This window comes from Phocoena phocoena, chromosome 10, assembly GCF_963924675.1.
Source record: "Phocoena phocoena chromosome 10, mPhoPho1.1, whole genome shotgun sequence".
NCBI classification, from domain to species: Eukaryota; Metazoa; Chordata; class Mammalia; order Artiodactyla; family Phocoenidae; genus Phocoena; species Phocoena phocoena.
The window spans coordinates 41795349-41820167 of record NC_089228.1 but is presented as its reverse complement, the minus strand read 5'-3'; the positions used below and the strand labels follow the sequence as shown (position 1 = coordinate 41820167).

The 24819-nt window shown below is 51.0% G+C and overlaps 1 protein-coding gene across 1 annotated transcript in view; it reads left to right on the top strand.

Moving 5' to 3' along the window:
- The first annotated feature begins 831 nt into the window (after window positions 1-831).
- Window positions 832-24819, top strand: part of LIMD1 (LIM domain containing 1) — a 69077-nt gene continuing 45089 nt past the window's right edge. The window contains exon 1 of the mRNA XM_065886218.1: window positions 832-2218. Coding sequence (XP_065742290.1) covers window positions 832-2218 — 1387 coding nt within the window. The remainder of the gene's footprint in view (window positions 2219-24819) is intronic.

Below are 24819 nucleotides of genomic sequence, written 5' to 3'. Positions count from 1 at the left end.
GCCTGCCCAGGGTCGCCAGCCTCTGCGCGCGCCGACCCCGCCCCTCGCCGGCGCCCCCGCCCCTCGGCCTCCTCCTCCGCCTCCGCCTCTTCGCAGGCCCGCGACGTGCCCGGCCGGCGACCGAGCTGCAGGGACGGCGTCCGGCGCGCTCACTTCCGCGTCCCGCCGCCCTCCGGTCCGCGCGCGCCCAGCCACCGCCGCCATCGGACAATAGGCCGCCCGCCCGGCTGCCGTGAACTTCCTGCCGGGGCCCGGCCGGCCTGTGTGCCCCGGACCCTGATCCCTCTCCGCGCCGGCCAGGATCGCAGCTCCGCGCCACCAGGGGAAGCAGCGGAGGACCGAGCGCCCGGGACGTTCCAGCGCCTCCCGCCGCCGCGCCTTTGCTCTGGCCCGGCGGGTAGGCGGCCTCTGCGCTCTTCGCTCTGGGCGACTTAACCCTGTCCAGCGGCTGCTGCCTTGTTGTGGGTTTCCGAGTTTGGTTGCTTAAGGAGGATGTGATTTTTCCCCTCCTTATTTCTTTTTCCTTTTATGATTTGAAACAGAGAAAAGAACTCACAGCCAGCTCGTACAGCGAAGTGCCACCAGCTACCCCCACGTGGACACCTCCGAGAGGAAAGGGAATTGGAAGCAAACTTGGTCCAAGTGACTTTGAGGCCTTACCCTCGGCTGGACTCTAAGGCCTGGGGTCATGACTCTCATGCTGGGCAGGTGGAAGGCTTTACCTGTCCTGGGCTGGACGTGAGTCTCTGCCCTTCGCCAGCACCTCCACCGGCCCACCTCCACACACTCAATACCCAGCATCTAGGCTAGGCCCGGACACTTGTCAGCAACATGGATAAGTATGACGACCTGGGCCTGGAGGCCAGTAAATTCATTGAGGACCTGAACATGTATGAGGCCTCCAAGGATGGACTCTTCCGAGTGGACAAGGGTGCAAGCAACAACCCGGAGTTTGAGGAAACACGCAGGGTGTTTGCCACCAAGATGGCCAAAATCCACCTGCACCAGCCGCACCAGCTCCTGCAGGAGGAGACCCTGCCCAGGGGCAGCCGAGGTCCCGTGAACGGTGGGGGCCGCCTGGGCCCACAGGCCCACCGGGAAGCTGATGGAGGCAGCAAGGTGATGGGGGATGGCGCTGCGAAGCCTCCTCTCGCTGCCTCGACAGTGGCCCCTGGGACAGCCACAACCATTGCAGCTGGGCAGCCCTTGTCCCCACCCCAGGAACAGAGGGCCAAGCTGTGTGTCCGTGGCGCAAGGCAAGGCAGCCAGGACTGTGGATCCAAGGAGAGCGTGGCGAGTTCTGAGATGTCTGCTTTCCATCGGCCGGGCCCCTGTGAGGATCCTTCCTGCCTCACCCACGGAGACTATTATGACAACCTCTTTTTGGCAAGCCCCAACTGGGGAGATGAACCAGCTGTGTCCCCCAGCATCAGACTGGGTGTAGGAAGTGGGTGGTCTGGCATGCCAGGGAGTGGCCCGCCACTGTCCACACCCTCCAGGGTCCATCACCTATACCAGCAGCAGCTTTCCCCGAGCTCCAGCAGGTCATTGCAGAGCAGCCAGGATGGTGGTGTTGGTGGCCACAGCAGTGAGAAGCCAGCTGCTCTTTGGACCACCGCCTCCTCCCAGCGAGTGAGCCCTGGCCTCTCTTCCCCAGGCCCAGAGAACGGGGCCCTACCGAGACCTGCTCAGCCCAGGACCCCTTCTTTCTCAGCGCCCCTGGCCCTGAACCGCTCCGGTCAGGGACCTCTTCCAAGAACAAACTCGGGGGTAGGGAGTGAGGTTTCAGGCATGATGCCCAAACCTACTGTGGACCCTCAACCCTGGTTCCAGGATGGCCCCAAATCTTACCTTTCTAGCTCTGCCCCTTCATCCTCGCCAGCCAGCATGGACAATATGCAGCTGGGTGCAGTCCCTGGGCCGGGTCCCAAGCCTGGCTGTACAGACCCTGGCGTTGGTCCCAAGCTCAGCCTTGTCCATCCAGTGATGTCTACCTTGCCCGAGTTATCTTGTAAAGAAAGTCCCTCTGGCTGGTCCTCTGATGGCAACCTGGGGCCTGTGCTCCCAGAGAGCCCCGGTTCCCCCAGGGTGAGGCTGCCTTGCCAGACCCTCATCCCGGGCCCTGAGCTTGGACCCACGGCTGCCGAATTGAAGTTAGAAGCCCTCACCCAACGTCTGGAGCGTGAGATGGATGCTCACCCGAAGGCCGATTACTTTGGTGAGTGAGAGACTGGTGTGATTGCCCATAGTGGGTGATGGGGCCCCTGCATTTGGGCATTTGGGGGAAGTGCCCCCCACCAGGGATGCTGTAGCTCTCCTTGAGTGGCCTGCTTTTTTGTGTGTGTGTGTGTGTGTTCCTCTTTCAGCTGCTTCTGAAACTTGAAAAGAAACTTGAAAGTATCCCTAGGCAGAAAGCAGATCTTGCAGCTGGGTGTTACCCATGTGCGAAGGGCAGGATTACTCATGACTGCTCCCCCAAAAGGGAAATGCTGTGATTTTGGATTTCAGAGGTTTTGGGGGTGACTTAGAGCCTCTCTCAGTGACTGGCTCAGGCAGGACTTGAATGGGCTTCTCAGGTCCAGGTACCCCGTGAGTGTTCCATCTGTAGCTGGCTGGGCCAGGTGGCTCTGACTGTTTGAGGACCAGTGGTCGGGCAGGGGCTCTCGGTGGCTCCCTATGTGTGCGCGTGTCTGCCTGCAGGTTCTGTGTTCAATTGAGGGAGGTGAAACACTGACACGGAAGGCTTTGTTCTAGAGCAGTAGTTCACAAAGTGTAGTTTGGACCCTTAGCCTGGGAACTAGTTAGAAATGCAGATTCTTAGGCTGCACCCCAGACCTACGGCATCAGAAACTGTGGGGTGGGACCCAGCAATCAGCATTTTCACAAGCCAGCCCAGGATCCTGACGTTCTGGGAAATTTGAGACCTGTGCATTAGGTACCTTCTAACTCAGGAACGGCACCCCACCCCGCCCCGCCCCCGCTTCCAGCTGGCAGCCAGGTTACACCCACAGTCCGTGGCTCCCAAGAGGATAGAAGATGCTTCTTGCTGGTTTCACTCCAACTTGCAAGTTTTGTTTTCTTCTCTTTTAAAGCCACAAACTCTTGGAGACTGCTAGCTTCAGCTTTTTTCTCCTCACAGGGCTTGGAGGCAGCAGAAAAGCAGTGATATGCTTCTGTTGAGTAATGATGTAGCCGTCTCATAGGAGAGCTAACTAGAAAGACAGCCTACTTTTAGAAGAGTCTGAGGGTTGCTTTTATTTTATTTTTTCATTTTTGAACTCTGCACAACTGAGGTCACGATTTCCCCACACGAGGCCTGTGAACCGTGGGAAGCTGAGTGCCGCTGGGGTGGCAGCTCTGTCAGGCAGGGTCCGGGAAGGCCCTGGACAGGGAGGGTGACCGGCTTGCTCCTTTCCGTCTACCTCATTCTGCGTCAGTGAGTGATTCTGTCCCGAGGTGCTTGGAGGGGTGGGGTCCGAGGCACTCAAGCTAGCACTGTGTTCTTGCTTCTCATGAGAGCCTCACGGGAACAGCTCTCACACCACCCTGGGCAGTCAGAGGTTGGGGTGACTGTTTACTGGCTTATGTTTTAGGGTACCCTCTTACTGTGAACTGTTCACTGGTTTATGTTTTAGAGCACGTAGCACCCTCGTACTGTGAACCATCTCTTCTCCTTTGCAAATCCCCCACTTTGGGAATAATACTTGGCTGGAAGAACTGTGGGTTTTTTAGTTCAAACTGTTGTTGAATTGTTTTCTTCCAGTTTTATTGAGATATAATTGACGCAGCATTGTATTAGTTTAAGGTGTACAGCATAATGATTTGATTTACATGCATCATGAAGTGATCATCACAGTAAGGTCAGTGGACATCCATCATCTCATGTGGGTACAAATTAAAGAAATAGGAAAAAATACTTTTTCCTTGTGATGAGAACTCACGACTCTTAACTTTCATATAGAACACACAGCAGAGTTAATTACATTTATCATGTTATACATTACACCCCTAGTACTTACATACCTTATAACTGGAAGTTTATACCTTTGACTGCCTTTGTTCAATTCCCCCTCTCCCGCTCCACCCCCCTCCCACCTCTGGGAGCCACAAATCTTATCTCTTTTTCTATGAGTTTGTTTTTGAAGTATAATTGACCTCCAACACTATGTTAGTTCCTATTACACAACACAGTGATTCGGTATTTCTATACATTTCGAACTGATCGCCGCAATAAGCCTAGTTACGATACGTCACCTTACAAAGATACTATGTAGTTATTGACTATATTCCCCACACTGTACATTTCATACCCATGACTCATTTGTTTTGCAACTGGAAGTGTGTACCTCTTTCCCTCACCTATTTCTTTCCTTCCCTACCCCTGTCCCCTCAGGCAACCACCTGTTTGTATCTATAACTCCGTTTATGTTTTGTTGTGTTTGTTCATTTGTGTTGTTTTTTTGATTCCACGTACACATGAAATACAGTATTTATCTTGAATTTTGAACTCAAGCTCATTAAACAACAAAACGGCAGTTTTATTTTTTCAGGGAGGCAAGTTTATACACTGCCTCAGAGCAGAGATACTGGCTAACACTAGCCATTCATTCAGCCCATGTTTATTGAGTGCCTACTTTGGGCCATGGGGTACATAATGAATGGGACGGACAGAAACCCCTGCTTCCCCAGACCAGACAGTGCAGTAGAGGGAGACAGGAGATGAACAAAATAAATAAGCAAGTATGAGGGAGAGAAATAGGAAGAGGAGAGGATGGAGCCTCCGGGCAGGGAGTGGCAGGGAGGTTTCTGGTTTTAAATCAGGTGATCAGGGAAGATCCCATCGAGAAGGTGGCATTGGAGCTAGGCTTGAAGGAGGCAAGTCTGAGTCTGCCCAGGGAAAGGGCTTTCCCAGCAGGGCAGACAGCAAGAGCAGAGGCCCCGGGACCTGGGCTGTGCCAGGCAATGTGCTAGACACTGTTTAATTTACTCATGTAATCTTAGGAAGCCCATTTCACCAACCTGGAAACTGAAGCTCAGAGAGGTTAGATTATTGATCCCAGGTCTCACAGCGGGGACTGGGTGTAGCTGGGGTCTGAGCCCCACAGTTGGGGCTCCCTGCCCATTTTTCTAACCAGCATTGCCCAGCTGCCTCCCAAGCACAGATGTGAAAGTCTGCTTTATTTATCTATTTTTATGGTTGTTTTTTCCTTAATTGAGGTGAACTTCCTATAACGTAAAATTAATCATTTTAATTAATTTGGAATTAATTTAAAAAGTAATGAGTGGCATTTAGCGCGTTCGCCGTGTTGTGCAAACACCACCCCTATCTAGTTGCAAAACATTTTTATCACCCCCAGAGGAAACCCATCCCCATAAATCAGTTGCTCCCTAATCCCCCAACTCTCCCAGCCCCTGGCAACCACCAGTGTACATTCTCTCTCTCTGGCTTTACTTATTCTGGATATTTGATACAGAGGGAATCATATTGAAGTTATTTTTTGACTAAGCATTACATTCACGTGTAGAAAATTTAAAAGACGCAAAAACACATAGCGTGGAAAATGAGTCTCTTTCTCACCCCGGTTTCTAGCCGAGCATCCTGGCGTGATGAGTGTATATGTGTGTGTATCTCCCTGTGGGCCTGCTGTCCACCTGCTCTTTGCCTTTCCCTCTGAACAGTGCGTCTTGGCAGCTGTTCTGCATCAGCACGCGTTGAGTTGGCTCAGTGTCACCCTCGGTGGATGTGCCCCGGGTCACGTAAGCAGCCTCGTGGTGGACTTCAGAAGGGCCAACTGCAAGGTGAAAGCCTAGCTTTGTGACAGACTCCCGGGGGCGGGGCGGGGGGTAGGTTGCAGGGCTGGGGGCTTTGTGGCCTTTAAATGTTGCCTAGTTGCCCTCCGCAGAGGTCATGCCAGGGACCCCACTGCCCATCATATAGGAGAGGGCCTGCCCCCACCTGCTTTGGCAGCTGAGCTTCCAGCCACTCTAACGGGACTGGCCACGTGGCCAAGGAGGACGTCTCTCCTCTGAGCACCTGCCCGTCAGTATGTGGCCCAGCCCTGCTCTGGGACCTTGGACAAACTGTCCCTCTGAGACCTCCCCACTCATCCACAGTACGAGGCTCTTGGCTGGTTGAGGGGCTCACATCGGCAGATGTCTTTCCCTTCGCTAGGTCTGGTGTTATTTGAAAGATTTAGTCGGTCCAACACGCTACATTTATTACATAAGGATGAAATTTTACTTCTAAATAGAAGAATATCTATTGATACAGGGCTCTCGGCAGAGAGAATCAGGGTAACGTTAACAGTCATCATCGGAGTTGATGTAATTCTAGGCAGAAGCAAAGCAAAGTTGCTGTTTGGGTTGTTACCTGGACCCCTTCCTGGGCATTTGACCTGTGCGAAGAGCTTGTGAATCCCTGCTACCACCCTGGAGGACACTTGGGTTTGAAGACACCTCAGTGTCCAGTTATTGATCAGTTATTGATCAGCTTATCACCGAGGACTCTTCTGGCACTTTCCAAGGCCAGGTCTCTGTGGCTTCGGGACAGTTTGGCCCCAGGGAGGCATTTCTTCCCCCTCTTTCTCTCCCATGTTCCTCTGTGGCCTCTTTGTGTCTTCCAGTCCTTGAGGAAAGAGTTAAGGACAAACTCTTGATGCTTCTTAGAGAACACTGTTGGGTTTCCATCTCCCTGGGCCTTGCGCTCAGAAGATGCCCCCCACCCCACCGTGTGGTTGTTTTCACACCACTGTGTTCCCTGCAGAGGAAGTGAAGAGGCCCTCGTGCCGTTTGTTTACTCTCACCCGTCTTTTCTTCCACGGTAGCCATCTGTCCTCCTCACACTGGTCGTCTCCCCCCTTTCTAAGGAAAAAGGACCCAAATAAACCACCTGCCACAGGCTGGGTTTCCCGGGAAGCTGACTCTGAGACAGAGTCTAGCGTGCAGGGGGCTGACTAAGGGTGCTCTTGGGACCCTAACTGTGGAGTGAGGAGGAGGAAGCAGGAGTGGGCAGGGAGGACCCCAGCTGCCGTGCGGGCCTGACAAGCCTGGGCCGACCCCAAGGGGGCTCGGGAGCTGGAAAAGCCCTCAGGGCCGCCCCGCATTCCGCCCCGGCGTGGAGGTGACCGGGCAAGGCGGCTCTGAGTCGCTGACAGGTGAGGCTCCCTCCTGCCCCCCCAGCGGCTGGGCCAAGACTCCTTCAGCGAAGGGATCTGGGTGTCCACCACATCCCCGGTCCCGGGCAGAGAAGACCCCATTCCTGGTGACCTTGGCCATGATTTTAACCATAGTGACGTCTGTTGAGCGCCTGTATGTAACCTTCACAGCCAGACTCCGTTATTCTCTGTTTACAGTTGAGAAACCAAGCCCGTGATATGCTCAGGACCACACAGGTGTCCGCGGTGGTGCTGCCACGCCAGGTGGGGCTCTGATCGCTTGCACGGGAGAACTAGGTGGTCTTTCGGGGCTGAATTGGATGTTCTCCATTTGCCCCTCCAGATTCACTCTCCGCCCAGCTGCTGTGGGGGCATCAGTGGCCTCCCTGCCCCTTCCAGGCCTTCTTCCCCATGGTCAGGACTCTGGACCTGCAGCCCCCGGCTCCTTCCCTCCCTGCTGTGTGTGGGTCTGGGGGACCAGGCACTGCTAGTGCTGCCCACGAGAGCCACACTCTGAGGCACCAGCGGGGTGGCGAGGCAAGAGGAAGCTGGTTTCAGGGTCTCTGTCACCCAGCAAGTGGACGGACGGGCCCTTCTCCACCTACATGGAGAGAGAAGCACCTGGCTCTGTCTTTAGTTTTCCTGTCTTGGGTGGACATTCCTGCTGCAGTATTTGAACTCAGAAAACTGCAACGGCAGACCTGCCTTAGCCTGAGAGCCTGAGAACAAGTGTGACTCCTTCTGGGGATGGTCCTGCCCTGCCAGGGACCAGGGAGCCTGTCACACTTGATTTCATTTTACTAGCAACGCAGGAGGTGAAATAAGCAGTCCAGACAAGGAACCCGTGAATGTCCTATCTGCTCCCTCCCATTGGACAGTCTCTTCAGCATCGAGCTGCGTGTTGTCTTAATGACCTTTCAAGCACGTCTTATCTGACTTGATCAGCAACAGACGCTTGAAATATGGGGCTTAAGTCCAGCCTGGAATGCAAAATTGAGGATGATTTTCAGAGCATTTGTCATGTAAAAGGAAACAACATGGGCCAATCCTGTAGAAGAGGGGCCCCTCCAGAATTCAGGACAGGGGCCTGTGTGCACCCCAGAGGCCCTGCTTACCCCCCAGATATCAGGCATTGCAGTAAACCCAAACCAAGTGCTGAAGTAGCAGAAGTGGGCAGAAGATCATTAACCACCTGGCCCTGTCTGAGTAGCTGGCATGACCAAGTGTGGGAACTTCTGCCCACATTCCTTTTGGAGACCTGGTGCCATAATTTGGACCTGCTGAATCCAGGCTTCTATAGCCATGGAAGTAAATTTCTGATCCTTTGGTAACTTTTGTAAATGACACTCAAGAATCCAATTCTGGGCTTCCCTGGTGGCGCAGTGGTTAAGAATACGCCTGCCAATGCAGGGGACACGGGTTTGAACCCTGGTCCGGGAAGATCCCACATGCCGCGGAGCAACTAAGCCCGCGAGCCACAGCTACTGAAGTCCACGCGCCTAGAGCCCGTGCTCCACAACAAGAGAAGCTGCCGCAATGAGAAACCCACGCACCACAACGAAGAGTAGCCCCCGCTCACCGCAACTAGAGAAAGCCTGCGTGCAGCAGCGAAGACCCAATGCAGCCAAAAATAAATAAATAAAATAAATTTATTTTTAAAAAAAGAATACAATTCTGCCTGTCTAGCCTAGCCAGTGTGCACCCTGAGACATGGGGATTCCCAGCTGTTTAGAAATTGGGTAGCTTATGTGCATGTTGTTTTGTAGGCCAGGTAATCTTCCCTTCAAAACCAGGAAGGTATATATTTTAAATTTTTTTTTTTTTTTTCCTGTACGCGGACCTTTCACTGTTGTGGCCTCTCCCATTGCAGAGCACAGGCTCCGGACGCGCAGGCTCAGCGGCCATGGCTCGCGGGCCCAGCCGCTCCGCGGCATGTGGGATCTTCCCGGACCGGGGCACGAACCCGTGTCCCCTGCATCGGCAGGCGGACTCTCAACCACTGCGCCACCAGGGAAGCCCTATATTTTAAATTTTTATTGATGTATAGTATACATATATTGTAGATGCTCAGAAAGTGAAGACACGCAGCACACAGATCAAAGCACAGAGCACGACTAGCACCCAAGAAGCCCCCTGCGTGTGCCCTCTTACAGTCACCACTACCCGCCAGGGAGAGTTGTGACTTCTGACTGCAGACATGAGGGTTTTTAAAAAAATATATTTATTTATTTATTTGGCTGGGTTGGGTCTTAGTTGTGGCACACGGGATCTTTCTTTTTTTTAGTTGTGCACGCTGGATCTTCAGTTGTGGCATGCATGCGGGATCTAGTTTCCTGACCAGAGATCGACCAGAGATCGAACCCTGGCCCCCTGCACTGGGAGCACGGAGTCTTAACCACTGGACCACCAGGGAAGTCCCCAAACATGAGTTTCTGAGCAATTGTGTGGTTTGAAGTAACTTCTGAAACCTTGAGATAATTAAAAAACCTTTCATGGCAGGTTTTTGGATGGATGGAGAGCGCATGGCTGATCCGAGCACAGCTGAGGCTGGGGCAGCAAGGAGTGGGTGCTGTCAGCAGGGCCATCCAGCTCACTCTGTACCGGTGGCTGCTCCCGTGTGGTCAGTGGTCAGGGCTCCAACACTGTTTTGGTCCTCTGTGTTCTCTGGAGGGATGGACTTTTCATTATACGCTTTAGCCCTGTCCCTACTGCCCGCTCTCCCCACAGGATTTCTCTTCTGAGATTTCGGGGTAGGGGGACGATCAGCAACCCCTACAGTTCATTCAGAATGATTCATCTGTTCACTGGGTCCACATGTCGGCAAGGCGTGCTTGTCCACTCCCCGCTGTGCTCTTAGCACTGGGCTTGGGAGGACACTGGAGGGTCAGACTCAGCCCTTGCACTTGGAGTGACAGCCACTCTTCTGTCACCCCGGCCTCAGGCCTGCACTCGGGGTGTCCCTCCAACCCCGCCGTGATCACCGGCTTCTGTCGCACTGGCCTTGTTGCCAGTCCTTGAGCTAATGGAGTTCTTCCCCACCACAGGGCCCTTGCCCTTGCTGTTCCCCAGCCCACGTCCTCTGACCAGCACGCTGCTGCCCCCCTGCCATCCCCCTCGGGGTGGCGGGTCTCCAGCTGTAGCCCTGGCCAGTCCTGACAGCTGTTTCCCACGGCAGCTGCCTCATCCCATCAGGCTGTCTTTCTGAGGTTCTCCCTCCTCGGAATGTTTCTGCTCTGTTCCTCTGTGACCAGGAAAAAATGTCTTGTTTTTTCCATCTAATTTCCCTGCTCTTTCCACTCCTAATGCAGAACGTCGAATTGACCTTTAGACATGACTATTCTTGCCAGAGGTTTTTTTTTTTAAAGTTATGTTTCTTTACATCTCTGGATCTCCCGCTCAGGAGAAGGAACTGTGGAAGAAATGCATCAGGTGTTTGGGGGTGAAGCAACCAGGTGTTCTGGGCCCGAGCCTACCAACAGCCCCAGGTGTGATGTGGGGCTGCTTGCTCTTCCTCTGTGCTGAGCCAGGGCCACCTCTGAGGGCTCTTCCTAACCCAAAGTGCTCAGGCTGTGGGTACAATCGGATGCCGATTTTAGCTGATCGAGTAACAAGGGACTGGGCAGCAGTATTGTCCACAGTGGCGAGAGCCCGGAAAGGTAGAGGGCCGAATGGCCTAGCATCTCATCTCCCTTCCAGGCCTCTACAGAATTAAAAAACAACTTTTTTGTTTGTTTAGTTACAGTTACATTTTCAGTTGTAAGCGGTAGTCATTTTTACTGTAGGTATTCTGGAAAATACATACAGTTAAAACAAGAACCATGAATCACTGACATGCCTGCCACCCTTAGAATAATCAGTGTTAAGATTTTCTGCAGAAAGTTTCCAGTCCCAAGTAGCGGCTGGAGCCCGCGGTGATGCAGGCTGCATGGTGTGCTGTGGTTCATGGCTCTTTGGCCAGATGTAGAAGCATTTACTGAGTTAGAAGCCAGTTTGCTCTGCGGTGTGTCTGATGAAAGTGAGATTAGGAAGGACTGAAGATTTCCTGTAGGAAACAACCACACATGGGGAGCCACTGATATTATGGGGGTCACCCACCCTAGAGCCCTTCTCTTAAAAAATAAATTTATTTTATTTACTTATTTATTTATATTTGGCTGCATTGCGTCTTCGTTGCTGTGCGCGGGCTTTCTCTAGTTGCAGCGAGCGGGGGCTTCTCTTCGTTGCGGTGCGCGGGCTTCTCATTGTGGTGGCTTCTTTTGTTGTGGAGCACGGGCTCTAGGCACGTGGGCTTCAGTAGTTGTGGCACGAGGGCTCAGTAGTTGTGGCTCTCACGGGCTTAGTTGCTCTGCGGCATGTGGGATCTTCCCGGATCAGGGATTGAACCCATGTTCCCTGCGTTGGCAGGTGGATTCTTAACCACTGCAGCACCAGGGAAGTCCCTCCAGAGGCCTCTTGAGACTCTCATTCTAATTAAACTTGGGGTCCCTAGTGTGGGGGACAGCTGGGAGCACTGGCCATGGGGCTCACTGAGCTTGTTTTTGTTAGCATATCCCAGGACATCTCTGAGGGCTCTTGCGGTACCCTCAGCGTTTCTGGGTCTCAGGCTTGAAATGGGACAGTGGCCTTGGGGCCTGGCCCTGTCAGGGCCCCAGATCGTGGGGCTGGGTGGTTGTCTGTTGAAGGAATGCAGGGGCCTCAGTTAGGGCGTGGAGGGGGAAGAGGAAGGGATGTTTAGCCAGGGTTACGGCTCTGAGATAGTTTTGCTAAAATTTATTGAGCAGGTTGCTCCGTGTCAGGCACTTTGCTAATCATCTCACACGCATTAACTTGTTTAATCCTCCCAACAACTCTATTTTATAGATGGGGAAACTGAGGTTCACAGAACAGAACCTAAGTAACTTGCCTAATGCATTTATGAAGGAGCTTTGCTGAGTCCAGGATCCTGACCGCCGCGCTGCGCTGGCTCGGAGCTCCTGGGAGCACGGTGGCTTTCTGACAAAGGGACCCCAGAGGGCATTGTGGCTATGAGTAAATCAGGCCTGAGGTCTCCCGCTTCTCTGGTGGAGCAATGAGGAGGCAGGCCGTGGATGGCTGCCCAAGCTGGTTAGAGGGGCGGATCCCACTCTTGCAGCTAGGGGTGCACCCAGGTTCATCTTCAGGTCAGGAGCCTGGGCTCGTACCAGCCCCTCCCTGCCGGGCAGTGACAGAATCGTGGAGGCTCAGAGGCACATACATGGGCTGCGTAGGGGCTTTGACTGCCCACAGCCCCTTGACCCTTGACTTTTCCTGTTCTCCTGAAGGGTGTTGGTTAGGGCGAGCGGGCCATGCCCTCAGGGGTGCCTGTGTGACACCCCCAAGGGTTCTGGGCAAGGGCAGGGGTGTGCCAGCCCACACTTTCCTTGGGGGCAGCTAGGATGCCTTGGTCTAAGGGTCAGTATCAACCCCAGGCCGTGTGCGGAGATGCTCAAAACCCAGCGTTGGATGAAACTACACTCAGAGTCCATCTGGCAAACCGAACAGAAACCTTACCCTAAAACAAAACAGGCCTCCAAAAGTTCCCAGGCGTGTTAACCGCAGGGTAGTACTTGTCACCAAATATTTATATCCATTTCGGGTTTTGTTTTTCATCTGTCCCCTCCCAGGGAAACCAGCTGGACACAGAATCTCAGGGTCACGCTGGAAGGCTGGAGGCTCTCTGCCTGGGTGTTTCCGAGGGAGTATTTTAGATCCAGGTTATTTTTAAATTTTGAGAGCCACGGTGTTTAGACTTGGCCAAGTTCTTCCCTCATCTGTTTTGTTCTGTAGTTCGTCTCTGTGTGTCCCAGGGGAGCGTGGTCCGGTTACTCCCGGTCACTGGAAGTTGGTCAGGAGCGTATCAGGGCCTCTACCTTCCTTCCCCCACACATGTCTTTGTAACATATTGAAAGTTCTGGAAGCCTGCCATGATGCTGTCTGTCATTCAAGAGGAGGGGACTTCAGTTCAGCGTGGGTCTGTCCTGCCGCTGATCCTGGGAGGTGCGGTGACCCAGGTCATTCAGGACGTCGTGGACAAGGCCCCCGTCTTATAATGCAGGCCCTGAGTCGGGGTGAACCCATCACAGCAGGCTCTGGGCCCAACTGCATGTGACGGTCACCTCAGCACGATAAGACAGTAGCAGATTGGCCTTTTGCTGCCTAGAGCCTGACAGTGGCTTCCCTGTTCTCCCAAACCTCCCCATGAGCTGAATTAATGGTTTCCTTTCAGCGGAGCGGAGCCGAGTGGTGGCCATGTTTGCTCACATGACGATCAGGGCTGGCCCCAGGGAGCGGGGTAGAGGTTTCCCATCTGCTGAAACATCGCCTGTTCTGTTCCCCTCTCCAGCTCCTTACTTTGCATTGCTTCCTGCTGGTGCAGTAAGGTAGTGAATTTAGAGAGAGATGGATTTCAGGGCTGGGCCCCAGGGCGTTTGCTGACAGAGTTACTGTCACGTGGAACATGCTGGCAGCAGGCTCGGCAAGATGCAGGCCTGCCTGGCGATGCTTGAGGGCTGTGCCGGCTTGGACACCCTGCTTCACTTTGCTGCCCTTGGTTTCCTCACCTGACAGGGACTGGAGGTCCTGTGCTCCTTCTAATTCTGTTTCCTTTCCTGTGCTCCGAGCCTCCAGAGCCACGTTTGGATTCAGGGCTGTTGCCTGGGAGGAGACTCCTGGCTGTGAGGGTGACAGTGTTTGGAGGCAGGACCTGCTTCAGACACTGTATGCGAGGCATGCGGGCATCAGTTGAATGGAAGCTAGTCCCTCATTGGCTTGCAGAGAAACCAGCAAGAGCGCAGAAGCCCAGGGAGGGAAGGACATGGAAAACAACAGACACGCCCCAGGCAGCAGGCCAGTGGGTGGTGATGGCAGGCGCTTCTGGTTGGCCCACCAGGTCCCTCCGTGAGATCATGTCCCAGCAGAGGTGACTCCAAAATGCCCTTCTCCCACTAATAATGCTTGGTCATCATCGGCCTTGCTCATGAACTCAGAACTGTATCCTTTTGGGAAAAAAAATGGACACTCTATGATAAAACAGCCCTTAAGAAATAAGGAAAGTGAGGAAATAAAACCAAACACTGATTTAGTGATAAGATTCAATACACAAAACACGGGGCCTGGTCTATAGAAGTTACTCGTGAACTATTTGTTGAATGAATGAATCATGGCGTGCACTTCTAATGTTATGCAATCAGAGTAAAAAATCAGAATGTTTTAGTTACAATGCCTGTGGGCTGAGACGCAGTGGATGCTACAGACACAGTTTCTTTGTCACCTGTTCCCGGTGGTAGCTGTGACGTGCTGTGCTGATATCTGTGCTCCCCTGTCTGAGTAGAAGGATGAGCTTATTGGGCAAGGACTCGGGTGACATGGCCGGTGGCAGGTGGGCTAGTCTGTAAGCCTGGAGAAGTCCTGTTCCCCAGGGCAAACTTGAGACATGACCACGTTTTGAGGAGGAGGGGATTTCGGTAGGACAGCGTGGAACCTGGGTGCATCTCTGGATGGTTTCCTGTCTTGCTTGGCTGGGTGGAGCTTTGGAGGCAGTCCTGAAGCAGGGGTTGTGGGCGTGAACCTTGAGTGGGGCACTGACTTTCCGGCCAGGTTCCCAAGGCTCTCACGGACCCCAACCCCAGTCCTACCCAGACCCTTCCCCCACCTCTGTCCATCACCACTTCCAGTTCCAAGCCCAAATAGCGTATTCCCTCAAGAGCCATTATGGATCGCCTACTGTATACAAGAGACTGGATTAGAATTTGTGGGGCTTCTTTTGTGCCAGACTTATTGCCTGGCCCTCTGCTGGGTGTGGGGTGTCTGTGCTGGTCACTGTTGTACCCCCAGGGCCTAGAGCAGTGCCTGGCACACAGTAGATGCTCAGTATGTACTTGAACAAATGGTGAACGCCCCGGCCAGTGGAGGGAAGGGATGTTCCCTGACGCCCTCCTGAGTGGCAGTGCTTTGAGTGGGGTGTTAACCCTGTGGCGGGCACACAGCGCCGTGCGGGCACACAGCGCCGGGCTGGCTGTCCACGTCCCTCACCCTGACTGGTCGTTACTCGGAAGAGCTTTCCTATGTGTGTAGAAGGTGTCTCGGGTAGCTGAGGAGTGGGGGCCCGGAAGAGGTTGGGATGCCAGGTTTGTCTGGGTGGAAACTTCACCGAGCTCCAGGGACCGGCTGAGCAGAGTCCTGGGGACGTTTGGATGGGAGCAGGGAGATGTGCTGACAGATGTGTTCTTAGCTGAGTAGACATTCCTGTTACACTGAAAATCAGAGTTTGAGGAGCTCTTTGTGGGAATGAAAAGCCATGTAAGACTGTGGGCTCTGGAACTGCCCTGGGCAGACTGCTCAGCATCCTCATGCCTCAGTTTCCCCGTTAGGAAAATGTGGATATAGTTGTTGTGAGGACTAAGTTAATTAGTACAGTCTGTACCGGCCAGTGCGGGAGCCACAGCACAGGAGGCTACCAAGCACTTCAAGAGGGGGCTGGTTTGAGTTGAGATGTGCGATACATATGAAACATACGCTGGAGTTTGAAGACTTGCTATAGGGAGAAAAAAGTCAAGTACCTCCTGAATGTTTTTATACTGATCGTATGTTGACATGAGAATACTTTGGATATGTTGGGCTGAGTAAAATACATCATTAAAATTAGTTTCATCTGTTTTTACTTTTTAAGCGTGGCTACTTGAAAGTGTAAACTGACGCGTGGCTTGCATTATTTTTCTGTTGGACGGGGCTTTGCTCTGTGAAACCCTTAGAACAGGCTCTGGCACGTGGTGATCGTTTGCTGGACAAGCACTTACAGTTAGTATTTTCTCAGGAGTATCAAAGCACCTTTACCTTTTTCCATCTGAAAGCCAAGCTCAGTTGATTCATTCATACCCAAAAATGCTTAAACAAAAGGACTGTGGTTTGTCCAAAGGAGACTGATGTCATGGTTGCCACCTGCACCCCCTGAACAGGCCCACTGAGGCTCATGTGTATTCTGATGGAGGAAGCAGATACTCTGGGGTCTGAAGCTGGTGTCTGCACAGGGCGTGATGAAGCAGGCGGTCTCTGCAGCTGAGCCAGTTTTCCGGGACCTTAACAGGCCCCTCAGTTTAGCAAGTATAGGCAGAGCATCCAGAGAGGTCACCCATCCCGTCTCTGTAGTTAGAGAAGTGTTTCCTGTCAAGAGGTGGGAAGTGGGCCCTTTGGGATTTGGCCCCTCTGGGGGCCCCGCTGACAGGCTGCCCACCCCGTGAGCCTCCAGCCAGGCTCTGGAGGCCTCGCCTGGGCGTGCAGGAGAGTGGCCAGATCAGGGTGGCTTTCCAGGCAGCTTCCAGAGACCCAGTTATCTGGGGCTTGTTGTGAAGTAGCTGAGGCTTCCCTCTCAGGTGGCGGGGCTCAGATGGAGTCCCTTTGTTGGCCAGCCTTACAGGTCAGTTTTAGAAGCCCAGTGGACAGGAGACGGCAGCCCCTTGTCTGTCCGTGGTCCACCTGTGGCTGCCACCCTTGTTACCCATGCCTGACAGTGGGCGTGTGGGTGTGGGGAGGGCAACTCTGCCCAACTTTACAGCCAGGGAGCAGAGGAAGCCAACGGAAGGAAATAACATACAGTGAAATAACGTGTAGTTCGGTGAGTTTTGACAAACACATGCACCCGTGTAACCCACACTTCTATCAAGACAGAGCAGTTCCACCCCCAGAAAGTTCCCTCCTGCCTCTTCCAGGCAGTGTCCATCCCCAGGCAACCCCTGTTCTGATTTCTTTTTTAATCATTTATTAGTTTTGCCTGCCCCAAAACATAATGTAAATAGATCCATGTGGTATTCATACACAGTTGATCCTCATTATTCACGGATTCTGTATCTGTGAATTTGCCTACTTGCTAAAATTTATTTGTAACCCCAGACCAATACTCACAGCATGGGCTTCCCTTGGTGGCACAGTGGTGAAGAATCCACCTGCCAGTGCAGGGGACACGGGTTCGAGCCCTGGTCCGGGAAGATCCCACGTGCCGTGGAGCAACTAAGCCCATGCGCCACAACTACTGAGCCTGTGCTCTAGAGCCCGCGAGCCACGACTACTGAGCCTGCGCTATAGAGCCTGCGAGGCACAACTACTGAGCCCACATGCCGCAACTACTGAAGCCCGCACACCTAGAGCCCATGCTCCGCAACAAGAGAAACCACTGCAATGAGAAGCCCGCGCACCGCAACGAGGAGTAGCCCCCGCTCACCGCAACTAGAGAGAGCCCACGCACAGCAATGAAGACCCAATGCAGCCAAAAAACAAAAAAAAACAAATACTCACAGCACTTTGGTGATCATTTGGGAACATGTGTAGAGCGGCGAAAAATTTGAGTCACCCCACACATGTACCCGGCTGAGGTTGATCTGGGAGAGGTTCTGCCTGCTTGTTTCTGCTCTCATATTGTAAACAAGTGTCCTTTTCATGGTCTATTTAGTGTAATGTGTTTTTTTGCATTTTTGTGCTCTTTGTTGATGATTTCTCTTTTTAAAATGGCCCCCGTGTAAAACAATGGCTGAAGTGACATCTAGTGGACCTAAACTTGAGAAGGCTGTGATGTGCCTTACGGAGAAAATACATGTGTTAGATAAGCTTCCTTCAGGCATGACTTACAGGGCTGTTGGCCGTGAGTTCAATGTTAATGAAGAACAGTATATACTAAATAAGGTGTCTTTAAACAGAAATGGATAAAACAAGTTGTTTTTTTTTTTTTTTTTTTTTTTTTTTTTTGCGGTACACGGGCCTTTCACTGTTGTGGCCTCTCCCGTTGCAGAGCACAGGCTCTGGACGTGCAGGCTCAGCAGCCATAGCTCACAGGCCCAGCCGCTCTGTGGCATGTGGAATCTTCCCAGACCAGGGCATGAACCCGTGTCCCCTGCATCGACAGGTGGACTCTCAACCACTGCACCACCAGGGAAGCCCAAGTTGTGTATTTTTTGATGGATGAAGACGTTGTGACCAGAGGCTCACAGGAACCTAACCTTGTGTTTCCTCTGGGAGCAGTGATTCACTATTCACTAATTTGGTATTTGTGGTGACTTTATGGAACATAACTGACTCAAATAGCGAGAATCTACTGTAGTACTCTTTTGTCTGGCTTACTTCACTCAGACAATGTCTGAAATTCATCTCTGTTGCCGCCTGTATCAGCGGTTGGTCCTCTTGTACTGCCGAGTAGCAGCCCATGGTATGAATACACCACAGTTTTTCTATTTCCCTGTGGAGGAACCTTGGGTTCTTTCAGTGTAGAGCCATTATGAATAAGTCTGCTTTGATCATTTGTGTGGACATATGCACTCATTTCTCTGGAGTACGTATCTAGGAGTAGAATTTCTAGATCATACGGTAGGAGTATGTTTAACTTTTACAGCAACTGCCAGAAGGTTTCCCAGCGTGACTGTGCACGTAACCTTCCTACCAGCAGTGTGAAAGCCCTCCCGTGGTTCTTTTATATATACTTAATTGAAGTATGGTTGATTTACGATATTATATTGGTTTCAGGTGTACAGCTTAGTGATCAGTATTTTTGCAGATTATACTCCATTATAAGTTATTACAAGATAATGGCTATAATTCCCTGTGCTATACAGTATATCCTTGTTGCTGATCTCTTTTATACATAGTAGTTTGTATCTGTTAATCCCATACCCCTAATTTGTCCCTCCTCCCTTCCCTCTCCCCTTTGGGAGAGGGAAAACCACAGAGCAGAGACTCTGGTCTCGGTTGAGTCTAAACCACAAGTTTGTTTTCTGTATTTGTGAGTCTGTTTCTGTTTTGCATATACACTCATTTGTACTATTTTGTATTATGTTTCTGTATCTTGAGTCTCTGTTTTGCATATCATTTATTTGTGTTGTATTATATAAGTGATATCATACAGTATTTGTCTTTCTCTATCTGAGTTATTTAGCTAAGCATAATATTCTCTAGGTCCATCCATGTTGCTGCAAATGGCAGAATTTCATTCTTTTTTATGGCTGAGTAGTATTCCATTGTGTGTGTGTGTGTGTGTGTGTGTGTGTGTGTGTGTGTGTATGGCACATCTTCTGTATCCACTCATCTGTTGATAGGTGATTACATTGCTTCCATATCTTGGCTCTTGTAAATGTGCTGCTATGAACATTGGGGTACATGTACCTTTTGGGGCTTTTTTTTTTTTTTGGTCACACCACATGGCAAGCGGGATCTCAGTTCCCCGGCCGGGGATCGAACTGGTGCCCCCTGCAGGGGAAGCACAGAGTCTTAACCACTGGACCGCCAGGGAAGTCCCTGCGTGTACCTTTTTGAATCAGTGTTTTCATTTTCTTCAGCTATATACCCAGAGGTGGGTTTGCTGGATCATACGGTAGTTCTGTTTTTATGTTTTTTCGGAACCCCCATGCTGTTTTCCTTAGTGGCTGCACCAGTTCTGTGGTCCTTGACTCGAGCGGGCTCAGGAGTTTCTTTGGGCTCTCTCTGCTTGCCACTTTCTCAGCCACCTGCTCTCCAAGCTGGTGTTGCTTGGCTAATAACCTTCCAACTTCTTCTGTTGAAATATCTTCACAAAACATTTTCATCCCTTTTCTGGTAGTTACTATGCTCTTGTTTTTTTGTTGTTGTTGTTGTTTTTTTTGCGGTACGCGGGCCTCTCACTGCTGTGGCCTCTCCCATTGCGGAGCACAGGCTCCGGACGCGCAGGCCCAGCGGCCATGGCTCACGGGCCCAGCCGCTCCGCGGCATGTGGGATCCTCCCGGACCGGGGCACGAAGCCGCGTCCCCTGCATCGGCAGGCGGACTCCCAACCACTGCACCACCAGGGAAGCCGTATGCTCTTGTTTTTTTAAAAATTTTATTGAAGTGTAGTTGATTTACAATGTTGTGTTAATTTCTTCTGTACAGCAGAGTGACTCAGTTATACATACACGCTAAGGGAACTATGTTCTCTGAAGGGTTTGATTTTTTTCACCAGCTTTCTTCTGTGTTTTTTGCCATTTTTAAAACATTTAAACAAACAGAACTAACTGTAGAAAAGTCAGAACATATAGACAAAGATAATAGTAAAAGGCACCCATGGTTCTACCTAGGGATAATCACTGTTAAGACACACTCTTTTAAACACATAGATATTTAATTTTTTAAGCATCTTAGTGAATTGAGACTTTGGTGAGAACTGTGCTGGTAGAAGGCCTCTCGGTATGTCACAAAACTAGAGATCAGAAGCCAGTGAATGAGGCACTTTCCATTTCTGTTGCTTGTTGGAAGTCGTACTTCCGTTTAGTTTCTGGAACTGCCCAGGGAACTTTGTGTCACCCCAGCTACTGTCTTGACTTTTTTTGCAGGGCCAGCGGCCAGTAATTATGGAGTCCTAACCGAGAGCTGGGGGCCTCTCCCCACTCCACGCAGCAGGAAACCCTTCTTCCCTCCTGTGATCACCAGCAGCTCATGGGGCTCAGTCTCAAGGCAGCCGGAGAAGGGTCGGCCAGTTCTGATCATCAGAAAGTCTTTCTTCTGTCTGGCCAACCGTCTTCCTGAAGATCTGACCCAAGTGGCAGCCAGGTTGAGCCTGTTAAAATGGCCAGGTCCTGTCACTCCTGGGCTCAGAAAAAACCTTTCATTCCCCTCTTCCCCATTCCTCACTCCCAGAATTAGAGCCATCGTCCAACTAGCCTTCTCCGTCCACATCCTCCCTCTCCTGGTCCATGCATGGTGGACATCACTGTTCCAAGCTCCTTCCTCTGGGTGGGTTAGTTGTTAAGGCCCTTTCCTGAAAGATGTCTTGTTCTTGGTCCCCCAGGAAACTCATGTCTGTGTGTGCCTTGCAGGTAGCTCACCTATCCTGCAGATTCTAAATGGATAGTCTTAAAAAGCAATGTTTTGGGGCTTCCCTGTTGGCGCAGTGGTTGAGAGTCCGCCTGCCGATGCAGGGGACACAGGTTTGTGCCCCGGTCCGGGAGGATCCCACATGCCGCGGAGCGGCTGGGCCCGTGAGCCATGGCCGCTGAGCCTGCGCGTCCGGAGCCTGTGCTCTGCAACGGGAGAGGCCACAACAGTGAGAGGCCCGCGTACCGCAAAAAAAAAAAAAAAAAAAAAAAGCAATGTTTTGTCTTTTCTCAGAAAGAGGAATGAATGATTTACCCTGTGTTACACTCAGTCAAGCCTAAAAGTGATGTTAAAACCTCTGTTTGAAAACCACCGTTCCCATGTGAGGCTCAGGACCATTTATGGAGGAGTGATGTGCAGGGGTTTCACCCGCGCCATCTCTCAGGCTCCCTGAAGCCCTGCAGTGCGCCGGTGACTACTTCCCCGTTTTGAAGCTGGGGGGAGTAAGACAGAGCGATGCAGTAGCTTGCCCAGGGTGGTTCACTCGCTCAGCCATAGAACCCAACAAAGCCTGCTTCCAGACTTTCCCTTTGTTCTAAGGGAAATCTTTCGGTGGTGTTACTCTGCCACAGGCACTGAAGCTGGAGACTCAACTGAGACCAGAGTCTCTGCTCCTGGTTCCCCAGGGTGGGGGAGGAAGGGCAGGAAGAAGGGCTCTGTTTGGAAACTGGAGAGAGCAGACATGTCCCCTCAGCTTCAAGGTTCCACCGGCACTGTTCACTATGTCTTTGTCCTGCTCCATCACACCCTTTTCTCGTCTTGGGTGAATGTGGATTTAAAGCATCTCTAAACTAAGCTTCGTATTACTTCTGAGGAAAGTTCAGGACTTTATTTCTTCCTTAAAAAAACGACTTTCAGGGGCTTCCCTGGTGGCGCAGTGGTTGAGAGTTCGCCTGCTGATGCAGGGGACACGGGTTCGTGCCCCGGTCCGGGAAGATCCCACATGCCGCGGAGCGGCTGGGCCCGTGAGCCATGGCCGCTAAGCCTGTGTGTCCGGAGCCTGTGCTCCGCAACAGGAGAGGCCACAGCTGTGAGAGGCCTGTGTACCGCAAAAAAGCCCACAAAAAACAAACAAACAAAAGAAAAACGACTTTCATTCCTGTTCCTTTCTGGTTCCACGTGGTTAACCGTGCCTGTGGCATTGATTGGACCATCGTCTGAGGCTTCTCACTGATCTGGGGTCACTAATCTCAGAGCTTCTCTGCACCACAGCAGTCCTCTCTGACCCAGATGGTGACTGGGCACCCCGCCTGCTGTGTTTTCCCTTGTGGGGTGGATGCAGAGCATCGGGGCGCTGGGAAAGTGCCGAGTAGGGAAATGCACAGAGCCGTGTGGGCAGCAGAGGAGCCGGGGCGGGGTGTATGGGTTGATCCACTCATTCATTCATTCATTCATTCAATGAGCAAACGTCCATCGAGCGCCCACGTGTGCTGGGCAGGAGCAGTTACCCCTCTGTGCAGTTAGATGCCCTGGGGGAGCGGAGGGGAGCTCAGATCTGAGTGCCTGGGGGTCCCCCACAGAAGGACTCAGGAGTTTTGTGAGGTATTTGGAGTGTGGGTGCCTGTCAGGAGAGTGGCTGATATGTTTTCAGTCTCAGGCCTGGTAGGAAACTAGGGAGGAAAACCCCTTTCCTGGAAAGGGAGGGAAGGAAATGAACTTTTTTGGGGTACCTCCCATGTGCTGGGAGCAGTTGCAGGCACTGACATGATCTCAGTTAATCCTCAAAGTTACCCCATGAAATGTATATGTTATTAAAACTCATCTGGCAGGTGAGGAAACTGGACTTGTGCCCAAGGTGGGATCTGAACCCAGTGTTTATGCCCAAACCCACTCTTTCCAGATCCACCACAGGAGGGGGCCGGGCCATCCTCAGGCTCAGCAGGAGTGTGGCCCCTGGTCCTGGGGCTGGCGATGCTCCATGTCCTGATGTGCTTGGTGTTTACATAGGAGTGCTTATTTTGGGAAAAATCATTGAGTCGTAAACCATGGGGTTTTCTTTATGCATGTTATACTGCAGTAAAAGTGTTTAAAAAACAAAAAACAAAAAAAACCACCAAAACGCTCCCTAGAAAAGGATAATGAACTCTAAAGTGTTTTACCTGCTTATCTTCTTGCCTAAATTGGTCACCAGTTGTGTGGACAATAAAGGCCACCTCTTCTTTATGCTTGAACTTGGGTTGCCAGATTTAACAAATGAAAATATAGGACACCCAGTTGAATTTGAATTTCAGAGAAACAATGAATATTTTTTTAGTGTGTAAGTAGGTACCATGCAATGTTTGGGACATACTTATACTACACAATTATTCATTTACCTGAGATTCAAATTTGCACGCGGTATACTTACCCTAAAGAATTGCTCACTGTTCATCTAAAATTCACAGTTAACTGGGCGACTAGTATTTTATCTGACAACCCTTGTTTGAGCTGAGAGCTGAAGGGGGTGAGAAACGCAACTGAGCCTCCTCTGAGAAATCAGAGGATTCTGAGGCCAAAGGCAAGAAAATAATCTAGGAGAAAAGCAGGTGGGGGCAGGATGTTAGCTGGGGGATTCTGAGATGCTGGAGGGAACTTGAACCAATGTCAAGAGAGGGTTATGCAGAATAATCTGACAGGTAAGGGAGTAGTGATATAAATGCTGTACCACTCAGCCTTCAAAATGGGTTCTGCTGGAGGTTGATGTTTGTTCTAGCAGTTTATGTTTGTGCAAAGATCCTGGGGAAAATGCACAATTTTGAGCCTTCTCACAAGAAAGAGTGATGTTAGAAGTGAGCTACCTTGAGAAACTGGCTTCAGAATCTGTGACAATTTGAGCAACAAAACAAATAATGATAGAAATGGATTATAACCCAGAGAATAAAATAAATATCCATGAGTCCTTACTGAAATAAATAAATGGGGAGAATTGGGGGGAAAACTCTTGTACAGAAGATCCTATTAGTGAAATGTAGAAAGAAAGATGAAGATAGGAAGGTCACCATTTGAAAAGACCATTGTAATAATTGTTTCAGGCAAGAATCAGTGGAGGCTGAATAGTGGGCAAAAATATATGATGAACAAATGGGTATTTGCTTAATGTCAAAGTGTTTCCCCATAAATGTCTTAATAATTACAAAGAGAAAGTAAAACTTCACAGTGGAGAAACCTGGCAAACTCTACCTTAAGAAGAGATCAAAGTTAATCTCACCAGTAGTTAAGACGTATCAATAGCATGTATATCCTGATATGATGCGCTGTAAAGGGCACATCATTACTTCTGGGGTGTTCCTGCCAGATACACATAACCTCGATCTGATCATGAGAAAACGTTAGACACGGCCAGAATGAGAGACAGTGTGCAAAATAATTGACCACTGCTCTTCAAAAGTGTCAAGGTCATGTAAGACAAAAACAGATTAAGGATCTGTCTCTCATAAAAGGAGACCAAGGAGACACTTACTAAATGCAGTGGATTTAGTTCTGGCATTGGCTCCTGGTCCAAGAAAAATGACATTAGTGGAACAGTTGTTGAAATTTGAATGAGGTCTATAGATTAGTGTATGTGTGTGTATGTGTGTGTGTGTGTGTGTGTGTGTTTGTGTGTGTGTATATAATATATATAATATGTATTATATCAGTGTTAATTTCCTGATCTTTGGTAATTATACTGTGGTCGTACAAGAGTTAACATTTGGGAAATCTGGATGAAGGGTATATAGAAAGTCTTTGTATTACTTTTACAACTTATTTGTGAGTCCAAAATCACGTGAGAAGCCCCTGAAAGTGAATGAACTTGGGGGTGGGG